This window comes from Crocuta crocuta, unplaced genomic scaffold, assembly GCF_008692635.1.
Source record: "Crocuta crocuta isolate KB4526 unplaced genomic scaffold, BGI_CrCroc_1.0 scaffold267, whole genome shotgun sequence".
Taxonomy (NCBI): domain Eukaryota; kingdom Metazoa; phylum Chordata; class Mammalia; order Carnivora; family Hyaenidae; genus Crocuta; species Crocuta crocuta.
The window spans coordinates 4,303,363-4,321,851 of NW_027531899.1; the positions used below are offsets into that span (position 1 = coordinate 4,303,363).

The 18,489-nt window shown below is 57.2% G+C and overlaps 2 protein-coding genes and 1 pseudogene across 3 annotated transcripts; 1 reads left to right on the forward strand and 2 right to left on the reverse strand.

Moving 5' to 3' along the window:
* The first annotated feature begins 1,155 nt into the window (after positions 1-1,155).
* Positions 1,156-14,079, forward strand: ATP4A (ATPase H+/K+ transporting subunit alpha). 2 transcript variants are annotated; one of them, XM_077773681.1, is made up of 22 exons: positions 1,156-1,167; positions 1,262-1,402; positions 1,488-1,547; positions 1,951-2,154; positions 3,300-3,413; positions 3,656-3,908; positions 4,155-4,423; positions 5,044-5,242; positions 5,609-5,718; positions 5,799-5,933; positions 6,408-6,600; positions 7,361-7,536; positions 8,701-8,837; positions 8,923-9,073; positions 9,167-9,335; positions 9,427-9,581; positions 10,652-10,775; positions 11,217-11,362; positions 12,629-12,762; positions 13,137-13,238; positions 13,331-13,422; positions 13,674-13,792. In XM_077773681.1, the coding sequence occupies exons 1-22, from the start codon at positions 1,156-1,158 to the stop codon at positions 13,700-13,702; spliced, it is 3,105 nt and encodes a 1,034-aa protein (XP_077629807.1). In that variant the 3' UTR covers positions 13,703-13,792. The 2 variants fall into 2 exon arrangements, with proteins under 2 accessions (XP_077629807.1, XP_077629806.1); XM_077773680.1 differs by lacking the exons at positions 1,156-1,167; positions 13,331-13,422 and having other exon boundaries at positions 1,274-1,402; positions 13,674-14,079.
* Positions 13,525-13,593, reverse strand: LOC144239769 (U4 spliceosomal RNA; annotated as a pseudogene).
* A 2,732-nt stretch (positions 14,080-16,811) lies between the features above and the next one.
* Positions 16,812-18,483, reverse strand: TMEM147 (transmembrane protein 147). Its single transcript, XM_077773810.1, has 7 exons — positions 18,393-18,483; positions 18,254-18,323; positions 17,755-17,814; positions 17,532-17,668; positions 17,310-17,394; positions 17,101-17,222; positions 16,812-17,009 (listed from the first exon to the last, which is right to left on the reverse strand). The coding sequence occupies exons 1-7, from the start codon at positions 18,467-18,469 to the stop codon at positions 16,886-16,888; spliced, it is 675 nt and encodes a 224-aa protein (XP_077629936.1). The 5' UTR covers positions 18,470-18,483; the 3' UTR covers positions 16,812-16,885.
* Positions 18,484-18,489: the final 6 nt, after the last annotated feature.

Genomic DNA, 18,489 nt, shown 5'->3' on the forward strand with positions numbered 1-18,489 from the left:
TCCAGCAGTCCGGCCCCTCTCTGCTGCCCACAGGGGTCCCTGCCCCGGGGACCTCAAGCCTGGCACCAATACCAAGATCGAGCCAGGGTCCTTGGAGTCGCCTTTTCCCCCCTCTACACCTTCGTTCCCCCACGCAGGCAGGTTGGGGTGGAAACGAGAACACCTGACAGCTGTACAGCTACAGCTGGATGTGCGGGGCGCCTCTGGGAACCCCCTGAACCTCTCCAGGCCTCGGTTTCCCCTGTGCACAACGGGGATGTTAGTGCTGCCCGCACAGATGTTTGTTGCAGGGACCCCTGAGGTCGCATGTGTGCAGGGCCTGGCTCACACTTGCCACTGCTGATGTGAAGTGTGGGTTTCTTCACCGGTGGTCCCACGTGAGAGCCAGGCTCTGGGGTCACACCTGGGTTGGAATCCTGTCCCTCAGCACTTAATCAGCACAGCCTTAAACCAAGTCCTTAACCTCCCTGTGCCTCGGTTTCCTCATCTGTACAATGGCGGCCAATAGGAGAACATAACTTTATGGCGTGAGGAGCTAGTGAAACATTCGCACAAAGCGCACTGGGCAGAGCCAGGACACAGGAAGTCCTCCCTGAACAACAGCTATTACAGTGATCACTGTGAGCACGCTTCCCCTCCACGAGCTGGGCAGGGGCAGTGTGGCCTGGAAGAGGACCCTGCAGCCAGCCCACCTGTTTCTGAGCCCTAACTCTTCTACATCCGAGCCTGGGAACAACAGGCAAGGGACTCAACTGCCCCATGCCTCAGTTTCCCCATCTCTATGGTAGGGGGAGGAAAGAATAGCACTCATCTCAAAGGGATGTTGTGAGGTTACATTAGTTAATACAGGAAAGCCCTGAGTCTGGTGCTTAGCACAATATGAGCACAATATGTTTGTTATTCTTCTTCTTGTAGTTACCATGGACATCCTCAGGGGTCCCCTGTTCTCAGTGTCAGGTTGAGATGGGTCTGGGCAGGTTGGGGCAGCCCGGTAGGTAATACCTGAGCTGCTTAGGCCTGGAGGTCACCCCAAGGAGCCCCGCAATCAGCTGTAATTGGGGCAGTCTTGCTCCACCTCCTCCCTCCCTGGGTATATCAGGGCCGGTCCAGACCCTAGGCTCTGTCTCAGCAAAGGAGGGGGCTGCACCAGGCACCATGGGGAAAGCAGTGAGTGGGGCCCGGAGTCAGGGGTCGGGGGGCTGGAGGCTGGAGGCAGGAGTTTCGGCAGGATCTGATGCCTCCCCGCTCCTCTCATCCCCAGGAGAATTACGAGATGCACTCGGTAGAGCTGGGTCCTGGCCCTGGTGGGGACATGGGAGCCAAGATGAGCAAGAAGAAGGCAGGCAGTAAAGGAGGCAAGAGGAAGGAGAAGCTGGAGAACATGAAGAAGGAGATGGAGATCGTGAGCATGGGGGAGGGGCCCGGGTCGGGGGCAGGAGTGTGGCCGGTGAGAGCTGGACAGTGACTGTCCTGCCCCCACCATGCAGAACGACCACCAGCTGTCAGTGGCGGAGCTGGAACAGAAATACCAGACCAGTGCGACCAAGGTGAGCTGGGCGCAGAGGGAGGGGTGCGTGCAGAGAAGGGGCTAGAGGGAGAGAGAGAGAGGAAGAAAAGGGAGAAATGCATTAGAGAGAAAGGGCCGCATAGAGAGAGGGATGGAGTAGGAGGAGCAGATAATAAGAGGCAGAGAGGCAGAGACAGAGAGAGACAAAGAGGCAGACAAGAGAGAGAACAGGAGGGGAACACCGGGCAGGAACATTGAGGAGACTCAGTGGGGGAGGGCAGGGGGAAGGGGCAGGACAGAGGCCAGGATGGCACAGAAACAAAGAGGCACAAGACAGAAGGGGGAAGAGGGAAAGAGACAGACAGAAGAGCTACCCCCACCAAGGAGCATGTAGTGCAAGGAAAGCCCTTAGAAGCCACTGTGACCACCTGCCTTGTCCCCAGGGCCTGACTGCCAGCCTGGCCGCGGATCTGCTGCTGCGGGATGGGCCCAATGCCCTGAGGCCACCGCGTGGTACCCCTGAGTATGTCAAGTTCGCCCGGCAGCTGGCTGGTGGCCTGCAGTGCCTCATGTGGGTGGCTGCTGCCATCTGTCTCATTGCCTTTGCTATCCAGGCCAGTGAGGGGGACCTCACCACCGACGACAATGTGAGTAGCAGCTGCTGTGGGCAGACATGGGACACAGGGACTTGGAGGATATAAGACATTGAGCGTGGGCTCAGGACACGAGGGATACAGTCTGGGAATACAGAGACATGGAAATGCAGTTCCAAGACATAGGACATGGTGGGGGGGGGGGTGAAGGACACTGGGATATGGGGCAGACCCAATGACACAGGTCACAGGGGACACAGAGAATGTGTCTCAGATACGGAGCACCCAGGTGGGGATATAAAAACATAGAAATGCGATACTTAAGATGTGTGACTTGGGAAACAGAAGACATGGGGCAGACCAAGGGTACAGGAGACATGGGACTCAGACACAGGACACAAGGGCATAGGGACATAGGGGACACAGGACTCATGACACAGTGCCTGGAGAGACATGAAACAGACAAAGAAGCACAGGGACAGAGAATACTGAAATGCGGGACAAGAGCACATTGGATATATGACAAGGGTCAGAATAAAGGACATGGGAACTTAGGGACATGTGGCATTGACAGGGGTTTGAAAGTCATAGGACATGTGTCCCAGATGGGGACTTAGAGGTACACAGACATGGGGAGACGTTGGACATAGGGACTTGGAATTTGGAACATGATCGTGGAGTCCACAGAATATGAAGCTTAAGATCAACAGCACACTAGCATGGAAGTGGGGACAGGAGGGCACACTTTGGGGCACAGGGCACACAGAGGTGGCACACAGATTATGAACACACAACATGAAACTTGTAACACAGGGACTATAGGGCATGAGAACACGAGGGGACAGAGGACAGTGGACATGTGGAGTGCAAGACTCAGGGGACGCAGGAAAGGATGCATGGTGACATGGGGCACAAGCCATGGGATATGGGGATATGGGGGATGTAGCGTTCAGGACCCAGAGACTATGGGGTATAGGGACACAGGACAGTGGGAACACAGAGAAGCTGAATGTGGGACACGGAAAACACGGGGACAGGGGCCACAGGCCGCAGGGAACAGTGCATGTGGTTTCTAGTGGAGCAGGGAAAACCACAAGGGTGACCTCAAGAACACCATGGGACAGGGAGCAGGCGGGTGGCCTCGCGCAGGAATCTTCCAGCCCCTTCTCATCAGCCCACCTCTACCTACCTCTACGCAGCTGTACCTGGCATTGGCCCTCATCGCCGTGGTCGTGGTCACCGGCTGCTTTGGCTACTACCAGGAGTTTAAAAGCACCAACATCATTGCCAGCTTCAAGAACCTGGTGCCCCAGGTGGGTCCCCACTTCAGTGCCCAGTGTGCACTCGGGCGGGTGCAGGGAGGCACGGGGAGGCTCTTGGCATCTGTCTGTGTGGGCCTTCCCACCAGGCCCAACCTGCTCCCAGCCCGTAGCCTCCCGCTCTCCCCGTAAGTCCTCCACGGCTCCCTCTTTGTCCCTCCCCACCCTCCCCTGCACTCAGTGACCTCTGAGTCGACCCTCCCCGCCCGCCTCAACCCTGTGCCCCTGCCCCACAGCAAGCAACTGTGATCCGAGATGGGGACAAGTTCCAGATCAATGCAGACCAGCTTGTGGTGGGCGATCTGGTGGAGATGAAGGGCGGGGACCGTGTGCCAGCGGACATCAGGATCCTCCAGGCCCAGGGCTGCAAGGTGGACAACTCCTCGCTGACTGGGGAGTCTGAGCCGCAGACCCGCTCGCCCGAGTGTACCCACGAGAGCCCCCTGGAGACCCGCAACATCGCCTTCTTCTCTACTATGTGCCTTGAGGGTCTGTGAGGTCCCTGCCCGCCCCCCAGCTGACCACGCTGCCTCCACACTCCCCACGGCTGTCTCCACTGCCCCTCTCCTGCCATGTGTTAGCCACACCGGCTGCCCACCTCGCGTGACCGCCCCCTCTTCAGGGCATCCTGCCCCTCTGTCTCCCATTACTCCCCCCGCCCCTGCAGTTCACACTGTGTGTGCACCCCCATCGCTGCCCACCCGGCCCTGAGGCGCCTTCTTGGCCCCACTGCAGGCACAGCACAGGGGCTGGTGGTGAACACAGGTGACCGCACCATCATCGGGCGCATTGCATCACTGGCATCGGGAGTAGAAAATGAGAAGACCCCCATCGCTATTGAAATTGAACATTTTGTGGACATCATCGCAGGCCTGGCCATCCTCTTCGGTGCCACGTTTTTTGTGGTGGCCATGTGCATTGGCTACACCTTCCTGCGGGCCATGGTCTTCTTCATGGCCATTGTGGTAGCCTATGTGCCCGAGGGGCTGCTGGCCACTGTCACGGTGAGTCGGGGAGATGGAAGAGAGGTGCAGAGGGCTGAGAGGCTCATCCATCTGGGTGTTCATTCATCCAGGATTGCCTCCATCATCTCCTTATTTGTCCTGTTACCCGCTCACCTCCCACCCACGCACCTTCCCATCAGCCATCCTCCCCACCCCGCCCCTCCACCTATCCATCCATTCAGCAAATACTCACCGAGGCTAGTCTGGGCCATACCCTATACCGAACACTGAGGACTCACAGATGAAAAGGCTGCATCCTTGATCGGAGGGGACTGAGGTCCCGTGTGGGCAGCCCTCAACAGTTAGCACCCAGTCCAACACCAGCCTCAGAGGAGGTTCAGAGGATGTCTGTTTTCTATTTGGTTGTGTTGATGAGAGAACTTAGAGAACCTCAGCCCGGGCGGCTTAGAGAGGGGCCTAGCTACGTCTGTCTGGGCAGGCTCGGGAGGTATCCCAAGTGGAAGAAAGCACAGGCCAGAAAAAAACAGAGGCAAGCAAAGCATGGGTTTTACCGAGGAATGCTGTGTACACAGTACTGTGGTTGGGGTACAGGCTCCCCGTGCTGTGAGAGACGGGAAGGACTAGAATTCTAGCCCTGCGCTTCTCACACCTTCTCCCAGGTCTGCCTGTCCCTGACAGCCAAGCGACTGGCCAGCAAGAACTGTGTAGTCAAGAACCTGGAAGCAGTGGAGACACTGGGTTCCACATCGGTGATCTGCTCTGACAAGACAGGGACCCTCACTCAGAACCGCATGACTGTGTCTCATCTCTGGTTCGACAACCACATCCACTCCGCTGACACCACGGAAGACCAGTCAGGTGTGAGGGTGGGATGAGCCCGGGGCTGGGGCGGGATCTGGTAGGTGCTAGAGACCTGGAAGGGAGCTCTGAGGTTACTGAAGGGAGATGGAGAGGGGTTCCATCAGGATCGAGGCGAGGGTCTGTGAAGCTTTAGGTCTGCAAAGCGGCTTGGTATTGGGTCTCCTAAGAAACTCAGTACTGGGTCTGGAGAGAAGTCTCTGTCTGGGGGTGTGAGGAGAGGTTTGGGACCCACCCAGGTCTGGGAGGGGACCCTGTCCTGAATCAGGAGGGAAGGGCTCGGTTCTGGTATGAGAGAGCGCTGCTCCAGGCCTGGGGCCCGCGGGGAGTCCCCTCGCGGCCCCAGCCTGGACGCCTGGCATGCAGGGCAGACGTTCGACCAGTCCTCGGAGACGTGGCGGGCGCTATGCCGCGTGCTCACCCTGTGCAACCGCGCTGCCTTCAAGTCGGGCCAGGACGCGGTGCCGGTGCCCAAGGTGAGAACCAAGGGTACTCCGGGGGATCCCGGGAGCCTGGTGCAGTCAGGCTCACCCCTGACACCGGCCGCCGCTTCCAGCGCATCGTGATCGGGGACGCGTCCGAGACTGCGCTGCTCAAGTTCTCGGAGCTGACCCTGGGCAACGCCATGGGCTACCGTGAGCGCTTCCCCAAAGTCTGCGAGATCCCCTTCAACTCCACCAACAAGTTCCAGGTGTGCGCCCAGTCCCGCCCAGACCCCGCCCACATGGAGGACCCGCCCATCTCAGGCCCCACCCACATTCAGGGCTGGCCTACCGCGGGGCTTCTCTCTCACTTCCCTCCTTCTTCCAAGCCAAACCCCGCCCACAACTCCCGCTCCGCCCACAGCCACCGCCCACCCACAGCCCCAGAGGGGAGTGTTCACAGACAGCTCTCAGGCCTTACGTGGGGGTAGCTCGCAGTCCAAATCCTGTCCCGGCCCAACCCTGACCCTAATTCTATCCATTCCTTGAGCCCAGTCTCCTTACTGCGCCCCTAACCCTCAGCCTCTACCAAGGACCTTCTCAGCACGCTAGCCCCTCACCCTCCAGCCAAGCTGCACCTTCCAAGGCTCTTCCGGCTGCACCCCAGTGCGGTCACCCCCTCTTCTCCCAAGCCCCGCCCCCTTGTCCTGGCCCCTTAACACCGTCCCTTTCCTTGCCCAAAGCTGTCCATCCACACGCTGGAGGACCCGCGGGATCCCCGGCACGTGCTGGTGATGAAGGGAGCCCCCGAGCGCGTGTTGGAACGCTGTAGCTCCATCCTCATCAAGGGCCAGGAGCTGCCGCTGGACGAGCAGTGGCGTGAGGCCTTCCAGACTGCCTACCTTAGCCTGGGAGGCCTGGGTGAACGCGTGCTTGGTGAGACCCCCCAGAGCTCGGTGAGACCCCCGCAGTAGATGGTAAACCGGTCTTCGAGGAGGAGCTAGCACAGACCCTGCCCAATCTTCCCTGGCCCATCCCTGACCATGACCTTTCCCCTCCCTGGCTCACAGCTGACCTGCTCAAGTGCACACATGCACCTTTGACTTTCCCTGTCTCAGTCCTGACCCCTGTGCATCCTTGACCCAGCTCCTCCCCGCCTGTCCTCCCTGGGACCTTCCCATTCCTGACCTGACATCCCTTGATTTTTTTCCCACGTCTTGCCCCAACCTTGACCTGCGGTTGCTTTTGCCTCCAGCTTTCAGTGTCCTCCTCCTGGCCCATTGACTTTCTTTTTCCAGTCCCTGCCTCAACTCAGGACTCCCCAATCCGTGTCCTGACCTCTGACTCCCCTCAACATTTTGTTGTGATTCCTAAATTTCCCTAACCCCTACCTCAACCCTGGAAGGCCCGAACTTATGGTTCAATCCTGGACCTTTCATCTAACTTGTGTGGGACCGGTGGCAAGAGATGTCCCCTCTCTAGGCCTCAGTTTCCTTGTCTGCAACATGAGCATGCTGTCTCACAGGTTGGTTGTTGTAATAGACTCACATCATGTCAATCAAGTATTCAGCATCTGATGATAGTCAGGCATCTGTAGGTGCTTGGTGCAAGGGGCCTTGTTAACTTACTCACCACCTGGCTTTGCTAGAGAGGGGTCTCCCTGGACTCCTCTCTGACTTCCCTGTTTTCTGGTCAGGCTTCTGCCAGCTCTACCTGAGTGAGAAGGACTACCCGCCTGGCTACGCCTTCGACGTGGAGGCCATGAACTTTCCAACTAGTGGCCTGTGCTTTGCGGGCCTTGTGTCCATGATAGATCCACCCCGGGCCACCGTCCCTGATGCTGTGCTCAAGTGCCGCACGGCAGGCATCCGGGTATGCAACCAGGGAGGGGAGCAGGCAGGGGTGAGAACAGAGGATAGCAGTATTTGGGGGTGAGGAACTCTGTGACAGAGAACTACCTGAAAGTGGTTTGAACCAAAAAAAAAAAGGATATATTGATTCATGAAACTGAAAAGTTCTGGGGAACGAAGCTTCAGGTATAGCTGGTTCTAGGAGTTCAGTGTCGTTAGGAATTTACCTTTCTCCATGTCTCAGTTCTACTTCTCTCTGATGGCTTTATTGTCAAGCAGTCCCTCCATTTTGGTCGACAAAGATGACCACCCCCCAGCAGCTCCAACCGACATACCACCTGTTTAGCCACCCCACAGAAAAAGAGTGCCTCTTTTGCTGCTGTCCCAGATTGGGTCACATGTTCCTCCCTGAACTAGTCACTGTGGCTAGGGGTGGGACGCCTTGGTTGGCTACGTCTGGGCTTACTTGCCCATTTTTGGGCAGAGACCTCTCTTCAACCTTGGGGGCGGGGGGGGGTGGTGGTTCCTGAAAGACTAATCAAGAGTTGAGGACCCAAGACTGAGCAAGCAACAGCCACGTCCTTCCCATGGTCTCTAAGACCCAGTGCCTATACGAGCTTGGCCCTGTTACCTCTCTAAATTTATTCCTTAGCCCCACTCCTTTGTTTACTGCTTTCCAGTCATGCCGGTCTCCCTGCTACTCCTCTGACAGTTCAGGCATGTTCACACCTCAGGGTCCTTGCATTGTCTGTTCCTGCTGCCAGGAACACTTTTCCCTCAGTTTTACATGTGGCCAACTCTCTCACCCCTTTCAGACCTCTGCTCAGATGTGCCTTTCTCAATGAGGTTTTCCCAGGACACACTTGAAATTGACACTACTTTTTCCAGCCAACATTTGCCAGCCCTTTACCCGGCTTAATTGTTCCCCTCTCCTAATATGCTGTATCATTCATTCCTTTGTTTTGTTTATTTTCTGTCTCCCACACTAGAGTGTCAGCTCCACAAGGACAGATACTTTTACTTGCCTGCTTTGTCCCTGACATTTTCCAGGCACACAGCAGGTGGCCACGACTGGTCAAATAAGTGAATGAGTGTATCAGTAGATGTACACCAGGGAGGATGAGATGTGCACCAGCCTTCAGCTGATCCGAAGGCATCAAGGGTCTGATGGTCCCGTCCTCAACAGGTGATCATGGTGACGGGTGACCACCCCATCACGGCCAAGGCCATCGCGTCCAGCGTAGGAATCATTTCAGAAGGCAGTGAGACAGTGGAGGACATCGCTGCCCGCCTCCGCGTGCCTGTGGACCAAGTTAATAAGAAGTAAGCGCCTTCTGCCCTCCCTGTGGTTCTCCCCACACCCCATATACACCGGGGCCATGGTGATGCCCTCCTACCTCCTTCCCAGGGATGCCCGTGCCTGCGTCATCAATGGCATGCAGCTGAAGGACATGGACCCGTCCGAGCTGGTGGAGGCACTGCGCACTCACCCCGAGATGGTGTTTGCTCGCACCAGTCCCCAGCAGAAGCTGGTGATTGTGGAGAGCTGCCAGCGACTGGTACGACTCTGCCGAGGAGCGTGGCCCCGTGGCTGGGCTGGCCCTGGGTGGGCCTCCCACTGACCACCCCTCACCTGCACCCACTCCCTGCAGGGTGCAATCGTGGCTGTGACAGGGGATGGCGTGAATGACTCCCCAGCCCTGAAGAAGGCAGACATCGGCGTGGCCATGGGCATTGCTGGCTCGGATGCTGCCAAAAATGCGGCTGACATGATCCTGCTGGATGACAACTTTGCCTCCATTGTGACGGGCGTGGAGCAGGGTCCGAGCTGGGTCGGAGGCTGGGGGAGGCAGTGTGGGCACAGGAGGAAGTGGGCAGCGAGGAGGCTGAGGTGTCTGCCGCACCCCCGCAGGCCGGCTGATCTTTGATAACCTGAAAAAGTCCATCGCCTACACGCTGACCAAGAACATTCCGGAGCTGACGCCGTACCTCATTTACATTACTGTCAGCGTGCCCCTGCCCCTCGGCTGCATCACTATCCTCTTCATAGAACTCTGCACTGACATCGTGAGTCTACAGCCCCAGCACCCTCACGCATGCCACGCCCATGGACAGACATGATGGACAGAGACCCCACAAACACTCTTGAACACAACGATGCAAGATGTGTGTACAAAGATAGCCAGATGTGGACATGCAGGCAGGCAGGCAGGTAGTCCCAGACAGAACTACAGACGTAGACACTCAGGCATAGACACGTGGACTCGGAGAATTTAAGACACACACACACATCTGGTGAAAGTTGGATCACAGACAGACATCCCTCAACGACTTGGACAGATAAACACTGTCAGGCCCCAAGGCAGACAGACAGGGACGGATACAGCCAGATGCATGGCCACGTTGACTTATTTATTTGACAACACTTGCCGAAGTGCCTTCTCTGAGCCAGGCACGCATTATTTAATTTTATCCTCACAAATGCTCTGTGGGATGGGCTTTATTTACCATCCCCATTTTACTGATGAGCCAACTGAGGCATAGACAGGTTGAATGGCTTGTCCCAGGCCACACAGCTAATAAGTGGCACACTGGGATTCGAGCCTCGGTGGTCAGGTGCCTCAGGGACTCTGCTCTTGATCAGCATACTCTGCTGCCATTCGTCAGTGACGGACAGAGGGGGTGGGGGATAGGGAGAGGACACAGGGACACGGAGACAAGAGATGCAGAGATAGTGACAGGGAGAGATAGGAACACAGGGATACAAATGCAGAGATAGTCATAGAGAAAGAGACCAGAGACAGGGACAAAGAAACAGTAAGGGGGAGAGAGAGGGAGGGGGAAGGAGAGAGAGAGAAAAAAAACAAGAACATGCAATAGTGGAGGTAAATGCAGAAGTTTTGATGGAGGTGGACACAGATGTGGACCAGACAGGACAACACACCTTTGTTAGAGGGATGGCCCGAACATGGCTTTGTTGGAGGGGCCGGCTGAGCCTTGCTGTCTAGGCCGCTCTGCCTTCGTGGTCACCTGCCTCCTAACTTCACTCCTGTCTCTGTCCATGGTGGGGAGGGGAGGAAGAGGGGACAGGGGCTCAGGCAAACCCCTAAGCCCCCGTTCCCTCCGCTCCTGGCCAGTTCCCATCTGTGTCCCTGGCATATGAGAAAGCAGAGAGTGACATCATGCATCTGCGTCCGCGGAACCCAAAGCGTGACCGGTTGGTCAACGAGCCCCTGGCCGCCTATTCCTACTTCCAGATCGGTGAGTGCCCTTGGGGCCAGGGAGCCCATGACTCACTGCAGGGCTGCTCACCTGCCTTGGGGTCTCTAACTGGGGCTCTGGCTTGTTCTGGATCCTGGAGTCTGGATTCGATCCTGGGTCTCTGCTGTTCTATGAGTCCGTGTCTGGCATGATCCCTGCCTGTGTCCCTTCTCTGTCTCTGGCCCTGTTCTACATGACCCTGTCTCTGGGTGTGTCTCTGTTTCTCTCTGTGCCTTGTCTCTTGTGTCTCTATTGATCTCTCTAGGGATCCTTGTCTTTGTGTCTTTCCATGTCTGTCACTGTCCATGTCCCCGTGTTTGTGTCTTTGTTCCTCTCTATGTGTATTTCTCTGTGCCCCTATCTTTCAGTGTCCTTGTCTCCCTCTATATCTCTGTCTATGTCCCATCTCGGTCTCCCTGTGTCTCTTTGCCTCTCCCACAGGTGCCATCCAGTCATTTGCTGGCTTCACTGACTACTTTACGGCCATGGCCCAGGAGGGCTGGTTCCCGCTGCTGTGTGTGGGGCTGCGGCCATACTGGGAGAACCACCACCTACAGGATTTGCAGGACAGCTACGGCCAGGAGTGGGTGAGCCCTTGCCCCACCCCATCCCATGGCGCCCTCATTTCCAGTGCCACCTACCTTGTGGGTGGCCCACGCTCAATCCTCCACGTGACTGAGCTCAGCCAGAGTATCCCAGACACCCAGACCCTCTGCCAGTTCTGGGCCCTTTCCTACACCGTCTTGAGCTCCAGACTCCTGCTGCTGACGGTCACAGGTGCAGAGGTCCCCTCCCTGCCCTGCAGTGGCACTTCATCTCTGGTGTGGAACCAGGCCCCTACTCTGTTATCGTCCCTGCAACATCAACAGAGTATTTGCACGTGTGGCTGGCTTGAGTGAAGGTGTGGAGCCTGGAGAGGCTGGATCCGGTTAGCAGGTGTGTTTAGTGTGCCCTGCAGTGTTAGAGGTCAGACTATTCCCCTCGAACTTTTGCTGTCATGGCTAAGAATGCAGACCTTGGAACCAAACTGCCTGGATTCATGGTTTTCCACAATCCCTCACATGCTGTGTGGCACTGGGCAAGTTGCTTTCCCTCTCTGTGTCTCAGTCTTCCCATCTGTAAGTGGCGATAATACCAATATCTACTTCAGGGACTTCACAGCGTGGTCCTCAGACCAACAGCATCCCCTGGGAGCTTGTTTGAAGTGCAAAATTCTCTCTTTTTGAAGTGCAAAAACAGCCTGGAGGTCTGTGTTGTTGTAACCGGCCCTTCTGGGGATTCTGAGGCACCCTGAAGTTTGAGCACCACGGGTCTCCCTCTTAGGATTATTGCGGGGATTAAGTGAGATAATACATGTGAGACGCGTGGAACCTGAAGCAGTTAGCGTCCCTTCTACAATTAGCTGATATTATAGTTACACTGAAGAAATGGTCTGAATAGTGGTTGCCCCTTTGATATGGGGCATGTGCTCTCTTCTCCATAGGCCCTCCTGGCCTACTTCACTCGTTTTTGCCATCTGTCTGGGCACTGGAGCCACTGGACTTTGCAAATCCTGCCCTAGGAGTCCGATTCCCTTTTCCCAGGTGCCTTCTTGTGGATGTCCGGAAGGTTCTGCATCCCTCCTTTCATCACGAAAGCAATTGCCTGACCTACCATTTGCCCAGGAGCTGACATCCAAGCTTGCAAGACCAAGATTTCTAGGCCCCACATTCTTTGGTCCTGCAAACCTGGCGGATTCTGTCTCTGTCCTGTCCCCCACTTCAGCCTCTGATGTAAGGGAAAGCAGTTAGGGGTTCAAGGCCCCAGGCTCCCCATCCGGTCTCAGGCTGCCTTTGTTCCCCTCTGGCCCGCAGACGTTCGGGCAGCGCCTGTACCAGCAGTACACCTGCTACACCGTGTTCTTCATCAGCATCGAGATGTGCCAGATCGCTGATGTCCTCATCCGCAAGACACGCCGCCTCTCTGCCTTCCAGCAGGGCTTCTTCAGGTGCCGCTGGCTGGCCCCGCCCCAGCCCCGCCCCACCCTGCCCTCCAAGCCCTGGCTCCAGCTCCCACCAGACGCTGACTAGGGCTCGCTGCAGCCAGCACACGCCAGCATGGATTTGCGCATGTGCCAGTGCCAGTCATCGATACCTGGCTCCCACCACGTGCCTCTCACCCAGCCCCTCTGTTTTCATCAACCAAAGGGGAGGTGGGATGGGGCCAGTGTCCACTGTTGGAGCATCTCCAGTTGACCTCCTTTGACTCTGCAGTACCCTGCAGTACCTTTGACCTCCTTTGAGCCCGCAGTACCCTGCTTTCCATCTGGTCCCCAGCTCCTCAAGGCCTTTGTTCTGAGCCTGCCCCTCCTGCCCCCTGCAGGAACAGGATCCTGGTGATCGCCATCGTGTTCCAGGTCTGCATCGGCTGCTTCCTGTGCTACTGCCCCGGAATGCCCAACATCTTCAACTTCATGCCCATTCGGTGAGGGGCTGTGAGCTGAGAGAGGAGGGATGGGCACAGGGGACACAGACTTGAAGGTGTCCTTCACCTTGCCATCCTGCCTGTGCCTTCAGGTACCAGTGGTGGCTTGTCCCCATGCCCTATGGCCTCCTCATCTTCGTCTATGATGAGATCCGGAAACTTGGAGTTCGCTGTTGTCCAGGGAGTGAGTGTGGAGACCGGGGGCCGGGGGGGTGGGGGGCTGGAACACTCAGAACAGCTGTTCTGATCTTTGACCTCCAAGCCCTTGACCCCCCCCCCCCCCCACANTATCAATCAGCAATAACTATGCCTCAGATAAACCTCATTGGCTGTGATACTGCCACTGCACAAAACCGCCACTGATCCGTACCGCTGAGCGCCTCGCTGGTGCCCATGCCCTGCCCCGGCACTGAGTCTCCTCTCTCTCTCTCCCAGGCTGGTGGGATCAGGAGCTGTACTATTAGAGGGACTGCCGCCTCCAAGCCACCCTTGCGTCCACCACAGCAGAGGTGGGAGGCACGGGACCCTCTGGGCAGCCACCAGAACACTGGGCAATCAAGAGCCCCAGCACCACCTGTGTCTGCTCCTGCAGCCCATGGCATCCCAACCTTGGCGGGACGTCCCCACTCCCCTTCCCCATCCATGGAGGGCTCACCCGGTGGCGGAGCAGTCCCTGGGCCCAGTCCTCTGAGGGGGCGGGGGGCTTCAGCAGGGAGTGGGAGCTAGCAGCTCCCGTGAAGTGGGTCCGCCCTTAGCACCCCAGGCTGGCAAGAGGGCTTGCCTGGGGCTCTTCTTCAAGCACACTTGTGTTGCGTGGTAGTAATAAACCAGCTCACGTTGACGATGCTTTTATTTTGTGCTGGGCACTGCCGTGTTTCTCACGATCCCCTCTGATCTCCCACAAGCCTGCAACTCAGGAGCTACCTGTTCAGGGCCGTATCTCCAGTGCTAGGACACAACCTGGTGTGACAGCGTTCACAGGCGAGCTGGATGTGACCACAGACAGGCACCCTAAGGAGCGAGGCCTTTACCCCTCCGCTCGCCTAGACGCCACCTCGGGGCTCTCTCCGCAGCATGCATTCTCTCTCTCCTCGGCAGGCACCTTGACAAAATGCGTCCAAATCCTTTCCGCCTCAAGCAGCACCTCCTCCGCTACCCCCCGCCTCCCCGTTCACAGGGGCCTCCACTCTGGTTCCACTTGCTCACTCCTCTGCTGCTGCAGTGGGACCAACTGAGGCTAAAGTCACAGGTCCTGTCCTCACACCTCCCTCCGCTGGAAAGTTAACTCTCCAACTGCTGGACACTGCCTTGGCATCCGCTCCCCACCCCCACCCGTCCCCTTCCTCCCCTCTCTTCCTGGTTCTTTAGTATGAGCCTCTCTGAGGGGACCCCGGGCTTCTCCCTCCTCCTCACCATAAGCCAACTCCCGCTGCCCCCACGGCCTGTTCTGTTTGCAGTGGTGTCCACATCTGTCTCTGGTTCCCCCACTCCACGTGGCCCAGGGATCCCCCAGTAGCCTCTGCATCCTCCTCCAAATCTGTCCCATCAGTGCGGTCCTTCTCCCTGGGAAACGTGGGGAGCCCTGGACTCCCTGCCCTAGAATTCTCCATGGTGCCCCCCTGCCTCTGCTGGCTTCCAGCCTCACAAGCCACCTCGATCTTATTCCAACCAATTCCTGTCTCACTGGAAAGCCAGGCCTGCTCTCTGCCCCCGAGGCCTTTACACAGGCTTTGCCACCTGCTTTCTTCCCCTTGCCGCATTCGCTCATCCTTCAGTTCTCAGCTCACATCTCTCTTCCAGGGAACCCATCCTGTCTCCCAGGCTGGGCCCCCCAGCACTGCCCTGATCTGGCCTGTGCCCCCCTCCACTTCAGGCCCAACCACTCTGGTCTGTCTCTCGAGCCCTAAAAAAGCGGGGATTATCCCACAGATAGTTGGCCATTGGCAGCAGCCCTGGATCAGTCTCTGCTCAGCAAATAGTTGTTAAGTAATCATTTCTGCAACTTTCACTTGTCCCCATCCTTGTCAAAGGCTAGGTGAGGCACGGGACGGAGTGCTGGGAGAGAGATCCTATCAAAGACGTATCCAGCTGGGCCAGGAGTGCCCATACACCCTGTGACCAGTCACTCCCCACCCCTCCAAGACACCTGTGGACCGTCTAGACGACGGACAATGAAGAGGGGGCAGAGCTAGGTGGTGGTTTCCCCACCTGAGGAGGGTAAATGCTCTCTCCGAACACACCAAGGCTCATAGCACATGTGCTTAGTGCCTTCCTAAGCCCAGGGTTAAGCAACATTATGGCAGGACCTCGACAGCCTGGAGGGAAAGAGCCTACCTAGGGGGCACTTACCCTATCCCAGGCCTTGGGACATCCCTGTGGGAATACCAGGGCTGAGCAGCACCCTCCTGGGTGGGCAGGATTTGCATCAAGGGGAGCATAAACATGACGTTAAAGCCCCCTGCTTCTGACACAGAGGGGGAGGGAACGGGGAAGGTGGCTGCCACTAGAACAGGGAAGGGCTGGGGTGGTGTTGGGGGAAATGGAGAGCACGTGAACTTGACTAGTTGATCTGTGAGCTGGGAGGCTCCTAACCCCCTGAAATGCGCATTGTCCTCCACCACCCCACCCTACGTGCTGCCCCAAGGACACTGCCTTGACACTGAGGTATGAGACAGTATATGTGACTGAATCCAGTTAAGACCTCTATACACAAACTTTTGGGATTTGGCAGGTGGGTGCAGAGATCCAGTCATCTTGCAGCCACAAGATAAGCCTTGTGTGTTTATAAATTCCCTTGCTTATTAAACTTGCCACCGACCAACCTGGAGTGGCCGCCTCTTTCTTCTCCGCCCTCTGAATAATGAGGCTGGTCTCTGATTACAACTGAGAAGCTCCCAAAGAATTTGTGAAACAAGACGGCCGGGTGGGGGTGGGGGGCGCAGCATCCAGGATGTGTCCAAGTTGGGCTTCGCTGCTGTGCTAGTTGGCTCCAGTGGCCCCCGTATGCTGAGAAGACTCCAGCCGGGGTTTGACCTGAGGGCTACAGAACTGAACCAAAGCACCTCAGAGCTCAAAGTCATAAAAGTCTGCCGCCCAGAATCCAGGTGGTTGGACCACTCAGTATGCCATGGGGAGCCCCAGAAGGCTGTGAGGAGGGAGGACGCTCTAACAAAACGGGGATTTCAGATACGTCCCCTTGGCTGCCATATGAAGGGTGGATCCGAAGCGGGGATTAGGGCTGGGAGTCTGGGAGGTAAGCAGCCAGGGAAGCGCCCGGGCCGTGAGGAAAAGCCTCTGAGAAATGTATTCTTTGATTCTCGCTCCCTTCTATCACCCATGCCCTGCCACTGCTCAAAGATGATCTGCTGCAAGCCCTCCGTCTGTCCTGGGAAAATGAAGAGCCGGGGAACCGCTGCAGAACGCAGGGCAAACCAGTGTTGGCCACTTTCCTAGCCTATCTGCCTTCGAAGCCGGAACAAAGGCCTCTAGAACCCAGTGAACATGGTATTGGTAGATGGTTCCAAAGAGAGAGAGAAAGAGAGAGAGAGAAAGAGTGAGAGGTGGAGGCAGTAACAACTTTCCAAACACTTTACTTCACAGAAACCTGGAGGCAGGGAAAGGGCACGTGACTGTCTGAGACACCAAGCCTAGGAGTGCACGTTGACAACAGCAACATAGAGGGCCAGAGTGCTGAGGGCCAGCAGCCCTGTCACCACTGCTCGGGCCAGCAGTGCTGTCCAGCTGCCCAGGGAACAAAGGTGGACGAAGGTCCTGTAGGGAAGCATCACAATGAGGAAAGCAGAATAGATAATCCACCCCCGTTTGGACCCAACCTCAACCTCAACCTCCCCCCCCAGCTCACTCCATGACAAAGGCCTTGTAGACGCTAAGGAACATCAGTAGGAGTACTGCTGGTCGGAAAGTGTGGTATAGGTCGTAGCGTGTTATCATCCAGACCTGGGCGGATGCAACGATGTAATGGACCTGCAGGGAGGCGGGAAGTCAGGATGAGGCTTTGGGGAAGACTACAGCCACCAGCAACAGGGCGTGTGGGAGAGCAGGACTTCATACCAGACTGATGTTGGAGTCGATGCTCATCTGGATGTACTTCCAGTCAAACTCAATGCCCCGGGCTCCAACCCAGAGGGGGATGCAGCTGAGGAAGGCAAACGGAGGGATTCTCCAGCACCCAAACCCCCTCAGCACCCAGAGTCTGAGCCCCCGCCCTCCAGCACCTCCATAGAACCCAGGTATCCTTTCTTAGGAATCTGGGCTCCAGGCTGCTGCACACACCGGGACATAATGAGCTCGGCGGTGGCCCAGCCCAGGGCAGCAACCATGATCTTGTACTCGCCCTTGCCTGCATTCCGGGACATGACAAGGTTTAGGCCTATCAGGTCTGCCACATCCACGCTGGCCTTCATGAACTCCTGTGGGTCAGGGTTGAGGCTTGAGTGAGCACGGGTGCCAGGGGGGCCCACTCGTTCACTCCTGCCCCCTCCCTTGCCCCACGCACCCCAATGAAGTCATAGATGCCGCCTTCCCAGGTGGGAAAAAACGTGGCCAGGAACAGCATCTGAGAAGAGAAAACAAAGAGATCAGTGCAAGGGGAGGGGAATAACCCAGGTGGGATACGCAGGAAGTTAGTGTGGGTGTGGAGGGTAGAGCGCTGGGGTTCGGGGACCCTGTGGAAAGGGAGCAAGAGGCAGGCAAGGTGACAGGATCCGGGGAGACAGAGTGGAGGGGTTTGGAGTTTGGGTTCTGTGGTGGTCACGGGGGATCGGCTCAGGCACGGAGGGGCAGGAGCTAGCTACCCCGGCAGTGTCAGCAGCACTGTGTGGACCTTGGGGTTAGCTCGCGCCTCCTAAAAGTACAAAACGCTCCAGCACACAACTGAGCACTCTCAATTTCACTAAAGTGCTACACAAAAGTTGCTTGGAGACCTCTTCCCAAGTTCCACCCCTTCCGGAGCCCGTCTTTCCAGGGTATTCTCAGGGGGACCCGGACGCCCTCACCTTGCACAGCTGCACAAAGAGGTAGGTGACCCCGGCCTGCACGCACTTCCAGAAGGCGTTGTACTCGGACCTGCAGGAGCGGGCGGTGAGGCTCCGGCCCCGCCCCGCGCCCTCCCGCCCGCGGCCGCCCCGCACTCACAGGCCGCTGCACTTGTACGTGATGAAGTAAGGGAAGTAGGCCAGGGCGAAGCAGTTCCCGAAGTGGAACAGGGTCATGGCGCCGGCCGCCCGGGCCC